The sequence below is a fragment of the Papio anubis genome, chromosome X, assembly GCF_008728515.1.
Source record: "Papio anubis isolate 15944 chromosome X, Panubis1.0, whole genome shotgun sequence".
In the NCBI taxonomy this organism is placed as follows: Eukaryota; Metazoa; Chordata; class Mammalia; order Primates; family Cercopithecidae; genus Papio; species Papio anubis.
Window position 1 is genome coordinate 20,984,378 of NC_044996.1, and position 25,445 is coordinate 21,009,822.

Genomic DNA, 25,445 nt, shown 5'->3' on the forward strand with positions numbered 1-25,445 from the left:
CAGCACTTGCTATACATCGCCCCCATGCTCTCATGCTAAAATAAGTTATTATTATTATTATTATTATTATTTGTTGTTGTTGTTTTAATTTATAGTGTGGCTTTTCTCCAAAAGGACCAAGGCAGTATCCACACAATTTTAAATATAGGATAGCCAATGCAAACATCAATGAGGAAATAAATAAATAAAATACAGAGCCAAGAGGAAGAGGGTACAGAAAAACATAAACAATGGAGAATGGAAATAATATTCAGTAGCACTGAGTCAGGTCCTAAAGTCCATTGATTCAGGCATAAGCCAGACTAAAGTCATGCTGAAGGTGAGACTCAGTAGCTCTTCTCGGCCACTGTCATGATGATTTGAGAGTTAGAAGCTGAGACATAGTCTTCAACCTCCCAGCTCTCTCTTCTCATGGCTAGTTCTTCCTTTACCCCTATATTGGAGGAGGCTCTGCTTATGAAACGCTGGTGGGAAGGAGAGAGGGACAAACAGGGCTTCAGTATTTGATTTATCACTATCTACCTCCACAGTTCCTGGTCCCCCTAAGACATTTTTGGATTTCATTTCTACTTTAGTTTTCCCAGGAGCAGAAACATGACACTTCATTTTTTCCAATTTGGGGAACTGCTAGTTAGCCTGAGTGTGTGCCCAAGAATGAACACACTGAAGTATAACGATGCTTTGCTAGTATGGCAGTTTACATATTCTACCTTGCCTTAGATAAGTCAAGATTGTTCTTGGAAAGCCTTTGAAGGAGAAATGGATTATGCAGAAAATGACTTAATTTGATATAGCATGAAATATTTATGGCAGCTATGATTTTTTTAAAATCCTGGTAAGACAGAACAGATCAGTTTGGAGAGTACCCCCATGTAATAATCTCACTATGGACTTAGATTGGAATATTTTTCAGCAGCGATTTATCTTAGATGTGGTCTTTAGTGACAGCTATTTATCAGGACATACTCTCATGGCAATACAGTAACATTTATCCCTTAAGATTATGGTGTCATACACAGTAGCTTTACCTTCAGAATTGAGTGAGAGAAACACAGCTTATCCTGTTGACAGATGGCTTAATACAGTGTGCTCCATTCAGGATGCGTTAGACTTGGTTGACTGTCATGTCTTAAGTAGCAGGAAGAGACATTTTCATGGCTCAACACTGATATGTCTATAGACAACCTGTTGAATACTGGATAGCTTATTACTTTAAGCAGATTGTGTCCTATTAGTATACAATTCCAGCCTCTGTTGAGCTCAGTTGGATCATTTTGTGATACGAAGAGCATTTGGGGGCCTCCAAAACAGGTCCCAGCATATCCACACCCTCAACAAATAAACATCACCTCCTAATTTCCTCTTGGAAATGTGATTCTGGTGGTTGGATAAGGCCTGTCTCCTTTTACTGTCACTGCTCCATGAATCAGAAGTCTTCTATTTTAGCCTGGAAGGCTTAGGAGATGGAACCAGGAAGAAATATATCTGCTTTTAAGAAATGAGTAAATTGACATACTAGAGCTTCTCTGCCCCTTAAGTATTATTGCCTCCTTCAGAGGTAGTGCCTTGGTAAGTGACAGATGAACTCCACTGATGCTGCCAGTCTTCCAAATAATTTTTCTACCTCCTCTTTGGAAAAAGCCTTGTGGGTTTATGGCTGATCCCTGCCGTCTACAAGTTGTTGATTCGCAGCCAGTTGATCATCAGTGGTGCGGGCTGAGGTCTTCAGTGAGAAGACCCTGAAATGTTAGGAAGCATACACTTGGTGATTAATATATATTGGGAAGAGTGCAGTCTTTAGAATGATCCAGAAGGATTTTTTTTTTTTTTTTTTTTTGAGTCAGAGTCTAGCTCTGTCATCCAGGCTGGAGTGCAGTGGCACGATCTTGGCTCACCACAACCTCAGCCTCCCGGATTCAAGTGATTCTCCTGCCTCAGCCTCCCGAGTAGCTGGGATTATAGGCACGTGCCACCATGCCTGGCTAATTTTTGTATTTTTAGTAGAGACAGGGTTTCACCATGTTGGTCAGGCTGGTCTCAAACTCCTGACCTCAAGTGATCTGCCCTCCTCAGCCTCCCAAAGTGCTGGGATTATAGGCATGAGCCACCGCGCCCAGCCCCAGATGGATATTTTAATCCTGGTTCAGACACCAGCTGTGTGCTTTGGGCAGAACATTTAATATGACATTCTGTTACCTTATTTATAAGATGGGAGTAGTGATACCTACTCTGCAGGGCCGTTGTGAAGATAAATTCTGGCACATAGGCACTTAAATAATTGATAGCTGGTGTTGATGTTGTCATTACCATTATACCATGGTTGAGCAGCCCATGTAAATGTCCAGAGTAAGGGTGAAGAGGTGTGGGCCATGTTTCTTCCCATAAAGGTAAACTGGATTTTTTTGGGGGAAATACTGTGAGTCTTTGGGAACCAAACTGCTAAATGAGGTAGCTGATTAAGCAGGCTTATACCATTTGGGGTTCATTTGGAGGAGAGGATAAAATAATACGGCTGTTTACTTCTGACATTTATATTGGCTTTAAATGGGGTTTCCAAAGAGGAGTTCCAGGAATTTTTTTGTAGAGACTGGGTCTTGCTATGTTGCTCAGGCTGGTCTGGAACTCCTGGGTTTAAGCGATCCTCCTGCCTCAGGCTCCTAGGTAGCTGAGATTATGGGCATGTACCACCATGCCCAGCAAGAATTGTTTTGAGTGATGTCAGCATAATTGTTGCAAAAACCTTTGGGCTGCATACATTCTGGTAGATTTATACAAATTTGAAATCTGTCATGACTTTATATTCACCCCTCAGAGAGCATGTAAGTTGAATAATGATTGAAACAAGGCTGCTGAGTATGATAAGTGTCCTGATGTTTCCCTGGTAAGTTTCTTTTAGTGTTATCAATGTCACTTCATCAGAATACCTCTGACCTCCACAAACAGTAACACTCCCCTGAAACATTTTTGTCCAATTTCTCTGACTCAGAAAGTTTATTTCTGATAGTCAATCACTGAGCATCAGTGAAAGTGGACTCTTGGGACTTGGAGTGTGAAGCACAGGGAAAGGTATGTTAGGGAAGCCTCTTTTCTTGGGAGCTTCCTGCTAGTGGCCCTGCTCTTAGAACACCTCTGGCAGTTGTCATTGTTGTGATTGTGATCGTTGGATTGTGGTGGTGGTTTTTCTGTTCCACAGGCCACAGGAAATGACTGGCAGGTGTCACTTTCTTTGCTGCTACTGGCACAGTTCTTTCCCTAGGGTACAAGCTCTTGGTGGCTTCTTTGAAAGAAATTTAGCTCTCCTATTTTTTGCTCTTTCTTCCTATACTTCAGCAAGTACAAAATCTTGTTTGAGTTTCTCTGATGATTTTTTACTGATAGAAATGTAGCCGAACAGTTGAGGGATTAACAAAAAGCACATAGAGTTATGTGGCAACGTAAGGCAGTGTATTAAAGTGTTTAAACTTACAACTTTAGAGTCAGCAAAGCCTGGGTTTGAATGCCTGCTCTATTACCTATTAGCTCCTCTTCTCTGATCCTCAGCTTCCCCACATGTAAAATGGAGTTAATAGTTTCTCCCTTAACAGTTTGTTGAAAAGATTCCAGGAGATTGTGAAGTACGGAGTATAGTACCTGGAACACAGTTAGGTTCTCAAAAATGGTAGCTATTATTGCTGTTCTTCCAAAAAAAAAACCTATTAAAAAGCCCTTGAAGATCTTTACTGGGAGATAGGCCTGATATTGGCTCCCTTCAATAACCCATTCTTAACTTTTCAGGAACAGCCTCACCTACCCCCCTCTGATTTTTATGTTATTTCCTCTCTTTCCTGCAAAAGCAAAAATCCCAATCCTTGGTCCTGGTTGGTGCAAATGGTGGGCATTTGAGTCCACTGAGGATCAAGTGAGAGTTATTTGCATCTAAGGGTATGCACTAGGCTGACCTTCTTACCTTCAGCATCTTGTTTCACAGCAAAAACATCTTAAACCATTTCTCCTACTACTGCTTTATAGAGATTAACTCAGGCAATCTTCCTAAATTACATTAAAAACCATGATGAGTCTAGTTGCAGGTCAAAACTAGTTGTTCAGGCCGGGCGCGGTGGCTCAAGCCTGTAATCCCAGCACTTTGGGAGGCCGAGACGGGCGGATCACGAGGTCAGGAGATCGAGACCATCCTGGCTAACACGGTGAAACCCCGTCTCTACTAAAAAATACAAAAAACTAGCCGGGCGAAGTGGCGGGCGCCTGTGGTCCCAGCTACTCGGGAGGCTGAGGCAGGAGAATGGTGTGAACCCGGGAGGCGGAGCTTGCAGTGAGCTGAGATCCGGCCACCGCACTCCAGCCTGGGCGACAGAGCCAGACTCAGTCTCAAAAAAAAAAAAAAAAAAACTAGTTGTTCAGTGCTCTAAAGTCCTTTCTGTCACCCTTGAGTTAGCCTTTGTAGAAAAGGAGAAAGATCATTAAAATGAGTCATGATTTCCCAATTTCTCAAGCCAATGAATTTTATTCTTTTACGTGAGTATGGCTTTGATCCATGGGTTTGTCTCCTTTATAATGTAGTTTCATTTCCCTGTGAAAGGAAATTTGTTTTAATTTGTAACTCCAGTGTCACAGGAGCTTCCTATTTTTTGCCCCCTCAGATCTTAGTGATCCACATGGTCAGATGAATCTTAAAAACTACCCAAATGAACTTTTTCTTGGTTTGAGCCACTTGTTGGCCCATTTTGTCATTGTTCTCTTTGCTTCTAGTCACAGCTTCGGGCCTAGAGCTGGGATGAGTACCTGTTCAGCAGGAGCCAAAGTAAGGTGTTCCCACCTGAGGTAGGGATACAGCAGTTTGGGGTTGGAGGGATGCATAGAGGATTGCACTGTGTAAGAACTCATGCTGAAAAGCTAATTTCCAAATACTATTAGGGAGCACTAAGACAAGGACCATCTTAGAATGGGCTAGAAAAAAAACCATTGGCTAGCTTACCCCTACTTATCCTTAACATCATCTCTTCTGAGGACCCTGAATCCTCCTGTCCACAACTTTGTCTGGGTTAAGGCTTGCTGGCACCTCATCTTCTCTCTAGCATGTCCCCAGTGACACTATATTGAGAGCTTTTACATGTCTGTCTGTAATCTTCTAGTAGCTCCTTAGTGACTAGTACTGTGGGCCAGGCGCAGTGGCTCATGCCTGTAATCCCAGCACTTTGGGAAGCCGAGGTGGGTGGATTGCCTGAGCTCAGGAGTTTGAGACCAGCCTGGGCAATATGGCAAAACCCCGTCTCTACCAAAAATACAAATAATTAGCCAGGCATGGTAGCATGTGCCTGTAGTTCCAATTACCTGGGAGGCTGATGCAGGAAGATCGCTTGAACCCGAGAGGTCGAGGCTGCAGTGAGCTATGATCGCACCACTGCACTCTAACCTGGGTGACATAGTGAGACCCTGTCTCAAAAAAAAAAAAAAAAAAAGAGTAGTACTGTGTCTTCTGTCTATAAAACCTCATTGCTTAGCTGTGCCTGCCGTAGAGTAAACTCTCTATACATGTATATTGAATTCGTTGGATGAACCAACAGACATAGTTGCGGGTAACAGACCTTAGTACCAGGCCTAGCTTCCCATGGTATCACTGTACCATTAGGCAGATTACTTAAACTCTATTTTGTTTTCTCCCTCTGTAAAATTAATACCTCCCCTGCCTACCTCAGAGAGTTGCTGTGAGGCTCCAATAAGAAAATGCATATGAGATGTTTTTGAAAATTATAAATTACCCTCCGTTTACTAGATGTTAGTGTAGAAGAGTAGATCAGATGTAGGGGGAGGTTTTATCCCGAAAAAATGGAACACTGCATTAGTGGGCTCTCTTTACAAACATGGACCCTTTAGCAGCTTCCTGAGTATCTCTCTCTGTACGTCTCTCAAGGACTTGAGGAATATTATTTAAAAAAAATTTTTTTTTTTGAGACAGAGTCTTGCTCTGTCGCCCAGGCTGGAGTGCAGTGGCCGGATCTCAGCTCACTGCAAGCTCCGCCTCCCAGGTTTACGCCATTCTCCTGCCTCAGCCTCCCAAGTAGCTGGGACTACAGGCGCCTGCCACCTCGCCCGGCTAGTTTTTTGTATTTTTTTAGTAGAGACGGGGTTTCACCACATTAGTCAGGATGGTCTCAATCTCCTAACCTCATGATCCGCCCATCTCAGCCTCCCAAAGTGCTGGGATTACAGGCTTGAGCCACAGCGCCCGGCCTAAAAAATTTTTAAGCAAATCCACCTATCCCCACGAATTTTATTTTTAAACAAATCAGCCCATGATGCTGAATTAAACCAGTTGGCCCTGGATAAGGAAATACTTTGAGAGATTGGTAGCATCAGTTTAAATTAATGAAAAGTCTGAGTGACAGATCATTTTAAAGTAAATGCAGTTTTATTACTTTCAAGCACATATAATAACAATGCTGGGAATTGAACTTGGAGAAAGATAGCATGTGTCAGAGAATCAAAGCATACAAATAGGAATCATTGATAATGAGGCTATTGCTGTGTGACTGTCCTGCTAAAGACCATCCTCCTCAAATTGGCTAATGTTCCCCTGGAGAAACTTATCTATTTAAGAAACTCCTATTTTTTTTTTTTTTTCATTTATAGGCATGAAGAAAATACCATTTAAAAATCCTATACATGGCTTCTGGATAACCCAGCTTTTTCAAACCCCAGTGGATAGCATCTAGCAGCAGTGCCCTGCTCTCTGGTTAAAACAAATAACAGCAACAAGCAAACACCCTCTGGCCCCTACAGTGATCAACTTTTTCCAGGTTGCCTAGGACTTTCCAGGTTTAGACTTTTGCCAAGTCCTAGGAAACCCCTCAGTCCCAGCAAACTGGGGTGGTTGGTTACCTATCGGTACCTATGACTCTTACAGCTACAAAATATAGGGAAAAGATGCAGTCATGGGGGTTTACATACATTGAAGGGGTGGAGGAGAGCTGGGAGAGCTGCAGCTCACACATTCTGTTGGTTTCTCTGTCTTTGCTTTTTAACTCCTCTTACCTTTTCCTCCCTGATGCATTTTGATCACTGTCCTCTTCCCTTTGCTCTCTTAAATTCTGTCTAAGGGTACAGTGGGACTTCAGAAAGCAGGACTCAAACAGTAGAGTGGCTAATAATAGTAATAACTAACCATTCTGTGGAACTTCCCAAGTGCCACACAATATGCTAGGCAGTTTGTATGCATTGACTAATTCTCAACAACAGCCTTTTGAAGCGGACAATATTATTACCTACACTTTACTGATTCTACTGATGACATTGAGCAAATTACCAAAGGCCACAGCAAGATGGGCTTCAAACCCATCCAATCCATCCCTTACCCACAGCACTGTCCTGCCTGTCAAATGCCTGGCTTCTCTCCTGCAAGGTTTAAAGCCTTCTCACCTTCTTCCTATTCTTGGTGGAAATCCTGACCTCAGCTTGGTTTAATCTCTTCATCCAGCAGACCTGGAATGAGTGTTCTGTCCAGCTTTTCTCTGGCCTATAATGCTATACCCTATCCTTCCCTTGTTCCCTGCCCAGTCTTGGTCCATGAGAGTAGACGTACATTTCCTGCCTCTTACACCATGCTTCTCTGCTCTCATGTCCTCTCAAGTCTATAAGGCGGCATCCCCTGGAAGAAGGAGTTCTTCTTAGAGATATTTCAACCCCTTGCTAGAAAATGGCGTTCACCTGCCTCTGAGGTTAATTCTCCATTTAATCTCCCGTACTCACATGCCCCTGATAATAAAGTCATTGCCTGTGCATCCCCTGTGGCACTTTGGAGTCCTTGCAAACAAACAAACAAACAAAAAACCTTTGTCCTAGGCTGAGAGTCCAACCTGAGTCCTAGCTCTACTGTGAACTTGTTGTGTGACCTTGCACAAGTCACTGCACTTCTGTTTTTTCTTTTACTTGTAAAATAAAGGAATTTGACAAAATCACCTCTAAAGCACTTTCCACCTCTAACGGGCTATGAGATCCTATAACAAAGATATTTGATGGGGGAGGGAATGTGAAAGGAAAGGGAACACCATAAAGCCACCTTAATGACTTTGAATTTGATGCCTTCCTAAGTAGACCAAAGTGAAAGTGATTCAAAAGGAGCCCCAGGGTATAATCATTCTCATGAGGACCGCAGTGAGCTCTTCATTTTACTCCTCCAGGTATTATTGGAGCTACAGGGGAGCAGGTAGGTTGGCTGTTTGAGATGTCAGAGTTGTTGTTCTCAATTTCTAATGTTGGAGAGTTTTGGGTGAAACTCACATAATTAAACCTTAAAGAAAATGTTTCCCCCATAGCACTGCATAACTCCAATGGGGCTTCTGAACAGAAAAAAAATATGGAATTCAGTGTCTGTTGCTCCCAATAATATTTGACACAACTGTCCAGAATGAAAATTAGAAGCCCTCTAACCACAGAGATATATCAGTGACAGGAGAGAGACATCGGGGGAGTGCCAAGGGCTGAAGGGCAGGTAAGAGCAAAGTAATACAAAGTGGTTAAGAAAACCAAAGGGAGAGAGACAATTTTCACCCTTTCCAACACCCTCCAGGCTAGAGAGCTTGGGTAAATTTTGACCTAGTTGTCCTTGTGTACATGGCTGTGAGCTTTTATTAAGTATTTATGCAGCAGTTTATATTTTACCAAGTGCTTTACAATCACTTTTATTTGGCTTAGTAAAGTTTTCCTGGAATCCCATCTACTTTATGATCAGAAGAGTCATTTCTTGTTTGCTTAGCACCTCCATGTGTACGGCCTCACACAATAGACCACTTGTTCTAGCAGGAAAGCAGGTGCAAAGAGTTGAGCAGTGAAGGGCACCTGCAGCTAGCAGGGCAGTTGGAGTGGGGGTAGTTTACACTTCAGTTCACCTTTTCTCCCCCTTTGTTATTCTTTCGTGTTATGTTATTGCTGGCAACTTGAGAGTGGTGGGGCAAGGCTTGGGCCTGCCAAGTGCAGAGCTGTCCTGACATATGGACACTGGCAGAGATAGGCTCTTTCCCCTGTGCCAGTGTCTCTGCCCATGCCCACCATGGCCACGCGCTTCCACCAGGCAAAGACTTGGTGAATATGTTTCTTTCTGCTGCTTCAGGGCTCTTGCTGCAGCCTTGGTTCTCAAACTCTGGACATGAGTTTAGGAAGACTATAGAAAGAGGAGTTCTACTCTCTGCAGACAAGACCAGCCAGTGTTCTTGGACAATCTAACACTTAGCTACCTTATTCTTGGTAGTCTCTTTCCCCCCCCACCAACCACGGCAGCCCCCTTGTGCCAGCACTCTGGATTTTGTGATGTAGGATGGTGTGGCTGTATAGATGTCTCATGAAGCAATATGGCCACACACTCTCAATCACCAGTTTGCAGTGGGAATCCAACATAGTCATCAGTTGGATGTTTCCTTTTCTGAAGACCAGATTTGCCAAGGCAGAAACTAAATTCTGGTTCATGAAGTCCAGGCTGGAATTAGTGGGCCAGAACATTGGAAAATTCAGGACCTCCAACTACTAATGTTCTGTGGCTGAGAACAGGGCTATGTAGATGCTTAATAGGTAAGTGTAGAATAGATGATGACACTCAGTGGAGTATAGAAAAGGAACTCTGCTGTTCTCTAGGTTACCCCTGGTTTCTAAAATGGTGTGATCTGGCAGGTGGGACACATTGACAGGTTTACATCAAAGGGCCCAGTGTAACGTAGGTCCTCAGTCAGTGGCTGCAGATTTGGGGGAAAGGCCTCAGGGACAACAGGTTGACAAGGATTAGGCAGAATAGTTTAGAGTCTCCATCACACAAACTGAGCATTGGATGAGGCCTTTTATCTCAGGTCAGTTCAATAGACATTTATTGAGTGCATACTGGGTGCCAGGTACTGGGTAAGGGAGTGGACCTAGAAATGAATACAGACAAGAGCCCCAGGACAGAGTTTTGCCCAGGAAAACACAGCTGGCAAGAGGAAGTCATACCTGAACACCCGGGGCTCACTCAAAAAAACATGAAATACTGGCTTGGAGGAACAAAACTAATTCTAGAGCCTGGGGCCTGACAGGTGAGTCAGTTAAACTAACACCTTCCTGCCCTTGTCACTACTGGCTCAGGATCTGGGTAGGGCTAATTACACAGGTTGAAGGTTTGAGGCCTGGAAGTGACTGTGGCTAAGGCCAGAGGAGCTGACAGAAAACAGTGGCAGGAATGTTTAGCTTTCTTTTCAAGTGTACCGGTAGTACCTATTTGCATGAAAACAGTTTGTTTTTTGAGGCTGATAGTTGGCAATTTATTAACCACAGTTCAGCCAGACATCCAAAAAAACACTGAGGAGTCTTTTCTCTGTTTACTGCATATTCTAGAAATGCCACACAAGAAAAAAACCCACCAGGCGCACTTTTTCTGGTTTCAGACTTGCCTCTCTCCCAAACGTGTCTGGAGTCAGTTAAGAGTGATTGTTTAGGTGGACTTTGAGAGTCCTGTTCTTCAATTTGAAGATCACCACATTAAAGAATGGATGTTTGTTGTGGGCCCTGCAGGGACCGGAGACAAACAAAGCAGCATTCTGAACAGACAGATTTGAAAAAGCATGTGGGCATTTTCAAGAGTCATCTAATTTGTTACTTGTGACAGTTATCCAAAGTGGAAGCAGAATATTTTCTATCACTGAGAGGAGGAATATGAACTGTGGGAGAAGGAGGGAGGGGAACAGGCTTCTGACGCCCAAAACTGGTCACTCGGGAAACTTTGGAGGGCTGCCCTGGGCCACAGGTGAATGATTAGTTCTTCTGTGAACTAAAATTAATTTCAAACCATTTGAAGTCCTTTCTGATCATTTCCCCTTCAGATGATGCCCTGTCTCCTGGAAGGTTTGGGAGGGCACCTCTGCTAAAAACTTCCTCTCAGCTAGGCGTAAATGCTTAGTGCCAGCCATTCACACATCATTGCTCAATCGCAATGGCAAAGAAAGTTCCAGTGCTTTTTCCCTTGCCCATTTTCCCTGATGATAAACCATTCCTACTCATGCCTTGACCCATACTTTACTGAGGACAAAAATAAGAGAACTGATACTCTTCCGTTTCTTAAGTTCTCAATGTGGGGATGAAGGGATTTGAAGCTTCCCTTGGCTATTCGTTGCAAGGTTTATTTCTTCTCTCTCAGGAAGCTCTTTTTTTATTTTTTATTTTGATTTTTTTAGAGACTGATTTTCCTGTACTCCACCCAGGCTGGAGTACAGTGGCACCAACATAACTAACTGCAGCCTCAACCTCCTGGGCTCAAGTGCTCCTCTTGCCTCAACCTCCCAAGTAGCTGGGACCACAGGCATGGGCCACCATGCCTGGCTAATTTGTTTTTAAGCTATGTAGAAATGAGGTCACCCTATGTTGCCCAGGCTGGTCTCGAACTCCCGGACTCAAGCAATCCGCCCACCTCTGCCTCCCAAAGTGCTGGGATTACAGGTGTGAGCCACCATGCCTAGCAGGGGATTCTTCTCAAATAACATTTATTGAACATCTACTGCATTTGAGATTCTGTGTGTGGTGCTTTCATGTGATAAAAATAATAACAGCAGCCCTCATATAGAACTTTCTATGTGCCTGGCATTGTTTTAAGCACATGTTATCTGAATTTGCTAAAATTCATTATATCAATTCTCAAAACAGTGCAGGTGGCATTATTCCTATTTTATAGATGAGGAAACTCTAGTTCAGCAAGGTTTAATTATTTGTCAAAAGTCACACAGCAGGTGGGGGCACCAGCTTCGAACCCATGTCTCTGACTCCAAGGCCAGTGCTCTTTCCATCACATAACTCTGTCTCTCTAAAATGTATTATGTACTAGCTGCCTCAGTAAACTATGACTGCCTAACTGAACTTAATGTCTTACAACAATTATTGGTCATTATTTTGAACTTCAGTGACCTTCATACAATGCCCTCATGTTGCTGAGGTATGTGACTAGTTCCTTGCCCCCTTGTTCTTTGCTATTCTGTTTGGGGGAGGTAACAGCTTCATTCCTGTCTCCCTAGCAGTGATGCCAATAATAACTTCAGTTGCTGTTGTTTGGCCTCTGGGCCTCGGTTTGCCCCTCTGTAAGAGGAGAACATTGGGCTGAATGACTTCAAAGGTCCTTTCCAACCCTGATATTTTCATCAATTAAAATATAACTTAAAAATGGGTAAAGAGGCCAGGTGCGGTGGCTCACGCCTGTAATCCCAGCACTTTGGGAGGCCGAGGCAGGTGGGTCATGAGGTCAGGAGTTCAAGACCAGCCTGGCCAAGATGGTGAAACCCTGTCTCTACTAAAAATACAAAAATTAGCCAGGCATGGTGGTATGTGCCTGTAATCCCAGCTACTTGGGAGGTTGGGGCAGAGAATTGCTTGAACCTGGGAGGCAGAGGTTGCAGTGAGCTGACATCGCGCCATTGCACCTCCAGCCTGGGAGACAGAGTGAGACTCCATCTTAAAAACAAACAACCAAACAAACACCAGGTAAAGATCATGTCCTTTTGGTTTAACTTGAGTAGAACAAGAAAATGTCTGGTCCTAGTTCTCTGGACTAGAAGGACTTGGTAAATGAGTTTGGGGTGATTGAATAAGAAGTCTCTACCACACCTCCTTGTTCTGTTATTCCCCACCCCCGATTATTGAGCTTTGAATTACACCTTTTTCTTTCTCTGTTTTTAAACACAGTTGGAGTCCTCTCCTCATTTGTATGTTCCCCTCAAGGACAGCCATCAGAGAGACACTGCTCTGGCCTAGTGTCCTGACCGCCACGTTTAGTTCTCACCAGCTTGCCTACACTCTGGGCTCTGCCTAGCTTGCAATTCTCACAAGAATCACTTTTGCTGTGCTTATTTACTTTTCTCTCTCTTTATCTCTAGCCTCTTCTGCAAAGTTGGTTTCTTCAGAGTAACATTCAGGTGACCTCATCTCAAGCATTTTCTCATTACCTTCCCCTTTCTGCTGGAGGACTGTTCCCCACAGCCACAGACTCTTCTCCTTGTAGTGGGTGATACTAACTTCTCACTCTTTTCTCACCATCTGAAAAATATTATTTGCTTCTCTGGGTTTCAGTGACTTCCTGATTATGTACTGAGACAAATCTTTTAGTCCCTCCTCAAAGTAAGGTTGGAGACTGCGCTGTAAATGAATTCTAATGCAGTTATTCTCATATAGCTAATGGCTACTAACTGAGATACAGAAATAGATTTACATCACCAAACACCGCATGCTCTCACTCGTAGGTGGGAATTGAACAATGAGAGCACTTGGACACAGGGCGGGGAACATCACACACCGGGGCCTGACATGGGATGGGGGGATAGGGGAGGGATAGCATTAGGAGAAATACCTAATGTAAATGATGAGTTAACGGGTGCAGCAAACCAATATGGCCATGTATACATATGTAATAAACCGGCACACTTAAAGTATAATAAAAAAAAAAAGAAAAAGAAGGAAATAGGCTTACATCCCCTGGGTTTCTTTCCTAGATTTTGCTTCCTTTCTACTGAAATCTACTTGTAATTTCTGAAAGGCTGTTGTTGGAGAACACAGGTACTTCTTGGAGTAAAGTGGATATATCTGTTTCTAGCACCCTCCTAGCTTAACAATGGCTCTGAAGTAGTACTGCTATGCAAACAATTATGAAAGACATTTTTTTCACATGAAAATTTTTAGTTTATAAATGCTTTCATGAAAAATCCACAACGGCCGCAGATAACATCATTGCAGCCCTTTACTCCTTCAGCTTTTTGCCAGCACCAACATTGGCCTTTGCAGTCCCCCTGACTTTCTTTATTGGGTTCTTGCGTTCCTTTCCTTGCTTTCCTGAGTCTTTTTCTTCTCATACAGGCCATGTCTTGAAAGTCTATGTTTGGGTTCATTTTTCTTTGCATAATCCAGGGAATCATAAATCATGCCAAAGCCAGTTGTCTTGCCACCACCAAAATGAGTTCTGAATCCAAATACAAAGATGACATCTGGTGTGGTCTTGTATATTTTGGCTAGTTTTTCCTGTCTTAGGCACTCTTAAATTTCTGTCTTAGGCACTGTTACCTTCCTGGGGTGAAGGACACCAATGACCATTTGTTTCCCCTGAAGTAGTCGGTTGGTCATGAACTTTGTAGTTCAGATAGTTACCGTGTTGTTCATGATGGCTGTCTATTCTCGGACAGCCAGGAAGGAGAAAGACATTTTTATTTAGATATGTGCATAAATAAAGAGAAGCTAATTGTTTCTGTCGTTATTAAGCACATTTACAAATCTCAGCTCTTTTCACCTTTGCTTTATTTTACCATGCATTTATGTAAATTAACACTGTATCATGGATAAAGAAAAGGAAATTTTCTTAGGCCTCTTAATAGGATGGTTTTTCTACCCTGTTTTATGGTTTGTCTTTAAAGCTATTTATGCTCTTTAAATTATCCAGTTTTTCCCACAGTGATTGTTGTGACTAGAATGGGTTCCAAAGAAACAGGTCAAGTTAGGGATTATGTGCAATACTGAAGCTTGTCCATAAGGTGGCGCTCTGAGAATGTGAGATCTCTAACTTATTTTTAGCCGTGTATAGCTGGGCAGCGTATTAAACTTTTGTGAAATCAAATTTTTTTTGGTGGGGACCTAGTCCTTCTGGTTGGCTCTCAAGCACTTGGAACCATTCTGATACTTAAGGGAAGAAGGAAAGTGACTTTTCTAGCAGTTCCCTTGTCCTAAATCAGTACTAGCAAGTGTCAAAAATCAGCAAGATCTGCTTGAGGGACCTTTTAAGGAAAGGGATTTCTTCTAAATGTGGGACTTGTGATACTAAATGTATGTGTTGTTACAAAACCCTGTCTGGGTATCAGATTCTTCATCTACACAGTGAGTGGATTGGACCAGATGATCTCTGAGAGTGCTTCCATTTCAAATGATCTACATTTGAATTTGTTGATTTCCTTCCACTACGCCATTGCTGCTTCAGCCAGAACAGAAATGAGAAGAAAAGATCGCCTATTTTACGCTTGTTTGACTCTATTCCTCTCCTACAAGTGCTCTCTTTGCTTCAACTGTCCCAAGACAAGCATGCCCAGATGTCCTGTTTTAATGAGGTTCCTTTTCTCTTTATGGCTTTTGCGCAGGTTTTTTCCCTCTCTCCCCAACCCCCTCCCCAATCCCTAACAATCTTCCTGAACAGAAGCATGTCCCCCTTTTCACTTCACAAATAGGATTTTCTTAGTATTATGACAGTCATTTTTGTGCTAAACAGATACCAAACTGGATAAAGAAGATGCCGCATGTAAGGTAACACTTCTAACATGCTACATAGCATGTCCAGTTAAGAAAATATTAGATTTGGGAGGTAGGAACATCTCTCAGTTTATTTTTCCTCCTCCACTTGCTAGTATTCATTGCCAGAACCATGTCAAAGCTTCAGTAGAGAAGCAGCATTTTGCAGAGGAGGACAATTAATTTAATTACAGATGAGTATTACTAAGTAGCTAACCCATCATTACAATCCCCCATGGCCAACAGTGTCCCCATTCCTGACACACTCTGAGCAGTCTGTGGATAAGAAGAATTGGGGCCACGCTGGCTCCTCCTCATTCAAGGCCTGTCATGAACCACGTGCTCCAGTGGCACAGAGCTAGCCTGAGAAAATGAAATGCTGAATTAATGAATTAATGCAAAGCTGCCGAGGCACCCTTCACCGATTGACTTCCCTCTGGGCTTGAAGCTCAGAGCACGCATGTTACATGAAATTCCCCAGGGGCACATCACACGTTTCCTTGCTGTAGCCAAGGTGACAAAGGCAGGGATGCACTAAGACATTGTTATCCTGTATTTGTTTTCCTGTTGTCCTTAGGCATTTGAAATCTTTAAATAGTCTTTGGTATGTGTCTAGTGGCATGGATGGTGATGGTGGTGGATTATTTATTTCTCTAACTTCAACACCTTGTCTCCCAAGAACACAAGTATGTCACTGAATAGCCTTGGCCTGCCCACTATGGCCTCCCAAAGTATGGCTATTAAATAGCCATACTGTCAGATCTCTGTGTAAGAGAAGAAACCCCACACACAGGGCTCTCTCCAGGGGCTCTTAAAGGGCAAGTCCAGTAATCTTGCTGAGTAGGCCAAGAGAGCTTTGTGGCGATGCTGCTGGGAGCCTTGTAGACCATTATAAGCAGCTCATCCATTGTTTCCTACAAGGAAGCAATGGAGCAGGGTGGTGAGGAAATGTCAAATATTTAGTCGACATTGTTTCTCTCTAAGGAAGCAAGACCAGCATAGTGGTTAAGAACCCACACAACTGGAGATGGATTCTTAAAGTTCACACTCCAGCTCTGCTGCAGACAAGCTGTGTGACTTTAGGCAAGTGACTTACCTTCTCTGTGCCTCAGCAGCAGCAAAAACAGCTGCCAATAGGGTAGTCAGGAGGATTAAGTACATGTTTTCTTTTTCTTCAGTGCTTCGAACAGTATCTGGCACAGAGAAAGCACTCAGTAACTGACAGTATAAGTACCATGAGGTGCTTTGGGTGATTTAAAAAAACAAAAACAAAGACAACTAACCAAACCTCTGCCTTCAAAGACCTCACAGAGTACATGGAGTGGCAAATGAAATATACATAAAAGGAGCACTAGCAACTCAGGGCAGTGCCCACAATACATTTCAATGCGAGGGCAGTGAGGTCAGCATGACTCAGGGTGGTTCAGGGAGGCCCTCAATTCTCATCAGGTGAGGACTTCAGGCATCTACAGGAAAAGGTAGTGAGAACTTGAATAACTTCTTTGCCTCTGTTTTGAGGGAGGATACAACTGATAATTTACATTCATGTTCACATCCTCACTGATATACTGTCTTTTTGAAATAGGTAGGTTGGAGTTACCTCACTGAAGAGTAGAAAATAGGGCCGGGCATGGTGGCTCATGCCTATAATCCCAGCACTTTGGGAGGCCGAGGTGGGCGGGCAGATCATGAAGTTGGGAGATCAAGACCATCCTGGCTAACACGGTGAAAACCCCGTCTCTACTAAAAAATACAAAAAACTAGCCAGGCGTGGTGGTGGGCGCCTGTAGTTCCAGCTACTCGGGAGGCTGAGGCAGGAGAATGGCATAAACCCGGGAGGCGGAGCTTGCAGTGAGCTGAGATCCAACCACTGCACTCCAGCCTGGGCAACAGAGCGAGACTCCGTCTCAAAAATAAAAAAAAATAAAATAAAATATATGGGATATATATATAGAGAGAGAGAGAACAAGAGAGACAAGGTTTCACTCTGTCATCCAGGCTGGAGTGCAGTGGTTTGATCTTGGCTCACTGCAACCCCCACCTCCCAGGCTTAAGTGATCCTCCCAGCTGAGCCTCCTGGGTAGCTTGGACTGGGACTACATGCACACGCCACCATGCGTGGCTCATTTTTGTGTCTTTTGTGAAGATGGGGCTTCACCATGTTGCCCAGGTAAGTCTCAAACTCCTGGACTCAAACGATCTGCCCACCCTGACCTCCCAAAGTACTTGAATTATAGGCATGAGCCACCACACCCAGCCAATGTGGGCTATGTTTAACCTAGCAAAGTTGAGTTCGTGACCTGATGTCAACCACCTAAGGTCTGAAGAAACTCAAGGGTGACATTGTGAACATTGCCCCAAATATGTGTTCTGTCATAAGAAAGCACCTTTGAGGAAGGACATTGGTGATGGCCAACATAACTCTTATTAACAGGAAGGATTTCCCAGAGGCCCTGAGATGTGCATGTGAGTCGGGCCCACTTTTTGTTTTTCTATTGTTTTGTTCTCTTTTGCCTTTAAAACAACTAATGCCTGTTAATATAATGTATAATATGGTGACTATATTAAAGAATATTATATTGTATATTTGAGATTCACTAAGAGAGTAGTTCTTAAATGTTCTTACCACAAAAATAAAGATAATTATGTGAGGTGATGAATAGGTTAATTAGCTGGTTTGGCATAATTGTTTCATAATGAGTACATATGTCAAAACATCATATTGGAAGTGTACATGTATTTAACTTTTATCAATTCTACCTCAAGAAAGCTGGAAAAACATTTTGATTAACGACTATATAAAATCTCATTCATTATATATTAAACTATTATAAAGATTAAAAACGGTCATGGTAAAAAATATTTTAAAATATAGAAGGATATAAAAAAATAAGATTTCACTAGCATCTCCCTATTCTCACTCACTGAAAGTGACTGCTCTTATCATTTTCTTATGTATCCATCTAAAATTTTTCTGGGCATATTTGAACATGTATAGAGTGTATAAGAGTAATGCAAATGTAGACCCATTTTCACCGCGGATGCTGCTACTTGTATCTGTTATAATGTATCTCGTACTTGATGCCATATCAACACATACAGATCTACTTTGCCCTATTAATGTGCTCATAGTATTTCATTCTAACACTCATTACTTTTAAAATTTGGTTCAATATTTTGTCTGGCTAAGGAGCAAAGGATAGAGACATGAGAAGCAAAAAAGTATTGAGAGCTGTGGGAGAAGTATCAAGATACCTAAAGGATAGTGCAAGAACACAGAGTTTTTAAATAGTGCCACTAAACTTAAGCAACTATAAGCATCAGTTGGACCAGGACTTTTGGTTACTGCCTTGTGAAGTAGATGCAATAATGGCAAGTTTTAGGCCTAAGACACAGGGCAGCTATTCCCAACACTTCTGTAACCAGAATCCATGCTTAATTTGTGAGAGTCCTTTGAGGATTTAAATAGCACATGCATAGAGCAGAACAGTAGATGCTATTTCAACTTTCAAAAAGTTTGGCAAGCTTTTGAACCCAAAACTGTCTTTTAAAAATGGAGTCACTGTGGGATCAGGGAGCAGTGTTTAGTCCTGGCTCTTTATCCATGGCTGGGAGATAAGAAATTTTAAAAAATACATAGCTAAAGGGGCACTTTTCTGAATGGCAGAAATTAATACAGTAGGACCACAAAGGATCAGCTGTGGGACTAATTTGATTTAATATTTATAATAGTTTTGGGAGCTGGAGTACGGGGCAAAATCGCTAAGTTGGCAGATGTCTTTACACTATTCCAATGAGAATAAGTAGCTTCAGGAAGACGCTTGTTTTATAGGAGTGGACATAAAAGTGGCTGGCAAGCTTTGATATAAAAAAGACCAAGGATATGTCTCTAGGGACACATTCCTGAAGTTCATTTCAGAAGATTTATAATGAACCTTACCTCTTTATCTGCAAATAGGGTCTCTGCTTCAGGCATCAGTAGGAGTTAAAGAAGAGAAGATGGAGTTGGTAGTATCATCAGAAGGTGGATGATATTTAAACAGACCGCATTATATGAACATAAAAGAGGAGGCTAGTAGTGAGCTGATTCCCAACAGATAAAGAATGTTCCTTTATGTCTCTTTAAAACAGCCCTCAAAGGCAATTGGTATTTGATGATTGGTGATCTGTGTATTCACGAATTAACTTTTAAAGTTAAATAATCTGAATGTGTTAAGCTATCATTTTAGAAGAAATGCAATCAAATGTACTCTTCAGCATCTTTGCTACAAAATATTTTCCTTCTCAGAGGATGACATTTAATTATGAATGTCAGAACTAGATTTCCTGACCTCCTCTGTTAGCATGCATGTTTTTCAAAGTATGTCCTTAATATTGGCAGATACATTGTATCATGGACAGGGACATCTAATAGAACGAGATTAGTATCTTCTGAAGTTGTGCAATTTTCAGTAATAAAGAGATAATGCCCTATCTACTTCTCAACTTCACAGTGTGGTTGAGAAGTTCAAATGAGCTGAGTGATATGAAACTGCTTTGTAAAGTGCTGTGCAAAAATATGGTAGTGTTCATTATTCTTTGTACTTCATAATTTGGGATTAGAAATATAAATTGACTCAAATCTATGAATTTATCCTTTATAGATGTAAATGCAAATGTGTGAAAATCAGTATACGAGGATGTTCTCTGCAGCATTGTTTATATTAACAAAATATTATAAATTATTGTTAATCAGTAAGGTATTGGATAAATAAGTTATTATTGAGCCATACAGAGGAATAAGAACAAGACAGTTCCATGTGTCCTAACATGAAAATATGTCCAAAGTATATATTTAGTTTTAGTTTTTGTTTTGAAACAGGGTCTCACTCTGTCACCCAGGCTAGAGCACAGTGGTGTGATCACAGCTCACTGCAGCCTTGATCTCCTGGGCTCAACACTTCAGCCTCCAAAGTTGTGCACCACCACGCCCAGCAATTTTTTTTTTTTTTTTTTTTTTTTTTTTTTTAGTGGTTCGGTTTCTTAATTGTTTTATTTTAAGCAGTTCTGTTTTTTGTATTAAAATACTGCAACTCAATATTTTTGTCAAAGTTTCCACTTTCTTATCAGAGACAAAAGCCAGAAAAATACAAAAAGTGTTCCTTTCCCCCATTCCTCAAGCATAACATTCAACAACTTGGCAGCTGGTAGTTGTTGTTGACAGTTGTGACTTGTATTTGGTGATATAAACAAGATTATAGAGGCACTAAACCATAAATGTAGTTTCATTTTTTGGGGCATTACTATCATTTTACAAAATATTTAGCTTCTACTTTGAACATTAAAATGTAGTCCAGCTTTTTAAAGCCACAATTAACCACCATATTTTTTATAGGACCAAAACAGTTTGATTGTGCTTTAAAAAAGTGATCATTTAGAATCAATTAATTAGAATTAGAAATGCTTAATGCCTACCTTAAGTGGATACCTAATTAATTCCTAAAATAAAATTGTGGTCTCTTTAAAGACGTTCAAGTTGCAACATTGAAGCTGCTTTGGTGGTGCCATCTAAATGATAATCTGTTTGCAAATGCCAAATGAAAACTCTTTGTTGGTAGATTGAGCTATGTGCAGAATTAAACACAAATCAGTTTAGGCATCTTCACTTTTCATTATCTTATCTCATTGGAAATTATACATAATGTAAACAGTAGAACACAATTCACTGATGTTTTTCCTTAGTTTAATACAAGTGTACCTCACTTTAAGCAAAATATACTAAATGATTTGTGAAGCAGGACTTTCCTTACTTTTTCAGTTAAAAAGATGTGCTTACAGAATTTCTTTAAATAACAAGGCTTCTTCGACCTGTTTAGAGTATTTAGATCACAGAAATTCATTTCACACACAACTTCTTTGAAATACCTACATTGCATAAAATGAGGCACACAGGTAAATGTGCCCATTCCATCGAGACTGCCTCATTATTTTGTGGTTATTTTATATTTTTCAGTTTGTCATTATTAACACTTTAATATGCCAGGTTCATTCACTCCCTATTTTAGTTGAGATGAGTTAGTGTTTCTAAGGAGTGTTTTGTAATCTCTTGTCCCAAACTAGGCTGGTTTGGGAATCCAGTGAGAGTGACTGAAAATTGAAATTCAATCCTGAACATCCTTCCAGAACACAGCCTGTCACCCTGTGGAGATAACACACAAACTACCTCAGAGGACCCCCACCTGTGGCAGTGAAAATCATGTGAGAGTCATAGTTCAAAAGAAAAAAGTGCTGAGCACTGTGGCTCATGCCTGTAATCTCAGCACTTTGGGAGGCTGAGGCGGGAGGATCACTTGAGCCCGGGTGTTTGAGACCAGTCTGGGCAACATAGGGAGACCCCGTCTCTACAAAAAGTTGGCCAGGCATGGTGGCTCACACCTGTAATCCCAGCACTTTAGGAGGCCGAGGTGGATGGATCACCTGAAGTCAGGAGTTCGAGACCAGCCTGGTCAACATGGCGAAACCCCGTCTCTACTAAAACGCCTGGCTAATTTTTTGTATTTTTTATAGAGATGGGGTTTCACCATGTTGTCCAGGCTGTACTCAAACTCCTGGGCTCAAGTAATCCTCCTGCCTTGGCCTCCCAAAGTGCTGAGATTACAAGTCCAGTCCAAAGTATATATATTAAGTGATACAAAGTTGCAAATCAGTATGAGTAACATCATTCCAATTTTGGTTAAAATTACCCATTAGTATATGTAGGTGAAAACCTCTACATGTATATCAAACTGTTGACCATGGTCCACTCTTGGAAAAACAGATTGATGGGGCAACTTTTACTTTATGCCTTGTTTATTTCTGTACTTCTTGAATTGTTTACAATGAACATTATTATTTCATAATTTAAAATGTGAATTATAGATATCAATTTACCCTTATAACCCTGGCTACCCTATTGTAATTGGAAAAAAAAGTATATAAAGAGAGAGCAAAAGCCCTGGGAATCTTTTCATTTCTTTAAGAAAGCATTCCATTATCAGGATCAGGGGCAAGTAAAAAAGAGCTCAAAACCTTTTTCCCTCTTTGGCAATGGTGTTCTGGTATTCCCACATGATGAAAGCAGAAGGAATAAATGACATCTGTTTCTTGTTTTCTTTGTTTCGCAAAATGAGGAATAATTCTATGTAGAGGTCTGGAACTATGGGTGCAATAAGGAAACCACCTCATCTGTGCATCACTGTCCCAGTTGAAGTTGGCAAAACCCCACACTGGAAAGCAGAATTGCCTAGTACTTTAAGTAGTTACCCTTCTCATGATGGTGAGGATGTCCATTGCTACCCTGAAACTTCAATTCTGGAGTAAAGCCTATGGTTTATCCTACAGGAGCACGTTAAAATCTTCCCTCAGGCTAGTGTTCTCTCCTCTCATGGAGAACGCAGAGGGAAGCTGACAGGTGTAATTTATGGTGCAAGTGATTTGAGAAAGTCTCCTGAATAGATACCCAGCTCCATAGCCTACAGGAAACAGTGGGAGGAGGAAGAAGAGGGGAAGGAAGAGGTAAAGAATATGGAAGAATCTTTCTCCTTCAAATGAGTAGAAGGCTTACACACAGTGAAGGTTCATTCTGTGTACTTCACTGTCATGACCTTGAACCTCCCCCAGCACAGCTCTAATCACTCTGCCTTGTCATTGGCCCTTACTCTTCTAGACTCCCCACTAGACTGAGAGCACAATAAGCGCACACAGACCTTGTCTGTCTTGTTCATTGTTGTATCCCCAACATCTAGGGAAGAAAAGGGATATTGAATATAATTGCTGATTGTTGAATGAATGTTTTCTTACTGTAAATAGACACTATGTGGAATGGTCTACTTTTGCACCATGAGGTCGTCTCATGAGCTTGTGGTCAGCCTGACTGTTGATGCCAAATAAAGTCAGCTTTTCCTTTGTTTGGGACTTTCTTTGACAAACCTTTTCTTTACCTTCACCTTTACAGATACAGCCAAAAGGCGGCAAGGAATGGAATGAAAAACCAGTTCAATCTCCATGAGCTGAAAATGAAGGGCCCTGAGCCAGTAGTCAGTCAAATTATTGACAAATTGAAGCACATTAACCAGGTATGTGGAATGTCAAAAATAATAATAATAAAAAGTAGAAATGACAGAGAGAGAGAGAGAGAGACAGCTTCCACTGTTCAAACTATATTCTTGGGTTTTTAGAAAAGACACTATTATTTTCTTCAAATAGTCTGTCTGCTAAAAAGGACTTCTGGCCTTCATTTTTCACCCGGCTTTTAAATTATAAAGACAATATTGCAATATGAGGGGTATCTTAGAAAATAGAGGGAAAAATATTTCTCACAATCGCACTATTCTATCCCGTCTGTTTTCATTTTTACATATTCTCGTCTAACATTTGTCCAGAAAGGCACACTCACACAGACTTTTTCCATAATCAGAAATCCACAAGTGATTTGTAGTTCTGAAAATTAACACTATCTTGGCAACACTTTTCCATATTGTCACAAATTTTTTTGTTATTGTTGTTTTGTTTTATTTTGTATTGTATTGTTTTGAGACACGGTCTTGCTCTGTTGCCCAGGCTGGAGCACAGTGGCACAATCGTGACTTACTGCAGTCTTGACCTCCTGGGCTCAAGATATTCTCATGTCTCAGCCTCCCAAGTAGCTGGTACTATAGGCATGCACCATCACACCTGGCTAATTTTTAATTTTTTTGTAGAGATGAGGTCTCACTATGTTGCCCAGGCTGGTCTCGAACTCCTGGGCTCAAGCGATCCTACTGCATTGGCCCCGCAAAGTGCTAGGACTACAGGTGTGAGCCACCATGCCTGGTCCCCACAAATCTTTATATTAATTATTTGTTATGGCTGCATAATATTCTGTTGAGTATTCATCATAATTAATCTGCATGCTTTTGCTGGATATACAGGTCGCTTCAAATTTTTTGCCATCATAAATAAAGGTACCTCCTCATATATAATGCTTTATCCTGATCTTAGCTTATTTTCTTAACATGCTAAAGTTATTGGGTCAAAGGATATGAGCAATTTAAATGCATGTATCCAAATTGCTTTTCAATGAGAATGTATCAGTTTTCACTGTCACCAGCAAGACAGGAGAAGTCCAATTTCACTGCATCCCTGCCAGCTTCTGACTCACTGCCATGCACAGAGACACCCACAGATTCCCTTGACCTGTACACATAGTTTTTCCTCTCATAAGAAGTTTAGTAACAAGACACAAATAGAAGTTAGTTGTACCATCTGCTTGTGATTGCTTTGTGGCCACAATAAAAATGCCACCAAAAAGGCATATACCAGAGTGACAGTGTTCCTGCCCCATGATCCATGGGTGGGAGGACTCCGGCATCACTGACTTCTATTTATAGTTTAGGAAGAACTTAATGGAACTGAAATCCTTATGCAAGAACAGAGGTTTTATACAAAGACATTGGCATGAGTTTTTAAAATATGGATTTTAGCAGTGAAATTTTTGTGGGTCTTTAAAATATGGATTTTAGCAGTGAAATTTTTGTGGGTCTTAGAAAATACCTAGAAGGGCTTTCTAAGAGTAGTATTTTTTTCACTGCAATTGCATTGTGAAAGTATTGATGACATGCTTGAGTGTAAACTCCTCTGGTGCCTAATAAAGTACTCTGTACTCAGTGAGCACTTAATAAATAGCTGATAGTGCTGCTGAGCAAATGATAATGGCAGCGTCTACCTAACTGAGCCTTTTTGTGTGTGTGTGTGAAAGTACAACTTCACTAAGTTCTATGAAGCCTTGCTAGATATAGTGTGATGATTTCAAAATGCATCTCTGAGGGGATCAGAGCACAAACAATGTAAAACACTTACTACTGAGTTGAGGGCATGATATACTTCACTTGGGGACAGTGGTACAAATTATCTCAAACCAAATGTGTCTAGGTGGCTATGTTCAACTGGTTAGACCCCAATACTGGTGAGGCCAAAATCTCAGTTTCCATCACTGTGTCCCTAATCCTAAATGAGGAGTATTGTCAACAGGTCCCTTGTGTCAACAGACCTTAAGGATTACCTACTATGTACTCAGCCAGGTGCCAGGGATTTTGGGGATTCAAAGGAAGTCTAGTCCTCTGTCCTCACAGCATCCTTGGGAGAGGAAGCACAAGCATAGGAAGTGGTTAAATAAAGATAAAGGGCAGCCT

The 25,445-nt window shown here is 41.5% G+C and overlaps 1 protein-coding gene and 1 pseudogene across 2 annotated transcripts in view; one reads left to right on the top strand and one right to left on the bottom strand.

Annotated features, from left to right (window-relative positions):
• GPC3 (glypican 3) overlaps positions 1-25,445 on the top strand; it is a 461,620-nt gene that overhangs the window by 316,342 nt on the left and 119,833 nt on the right. For both annotated transcript variants that reach the window (XM_017954390.2, XM_017954391.3), the window contains exon 6: positions 23,231-23,351. In XM_017954390.2, the coding sequence (XP_017809879.1) occupies positions 23,231-23,351 (121 nt within the window). The remainder of the gene's footprint in view (positions 1-23,230; positions 23,352-25,445) is intronic.
• LOC116272026 lies at positions 13,730-14,145 on the bottom strand (annotated as a pseudogene).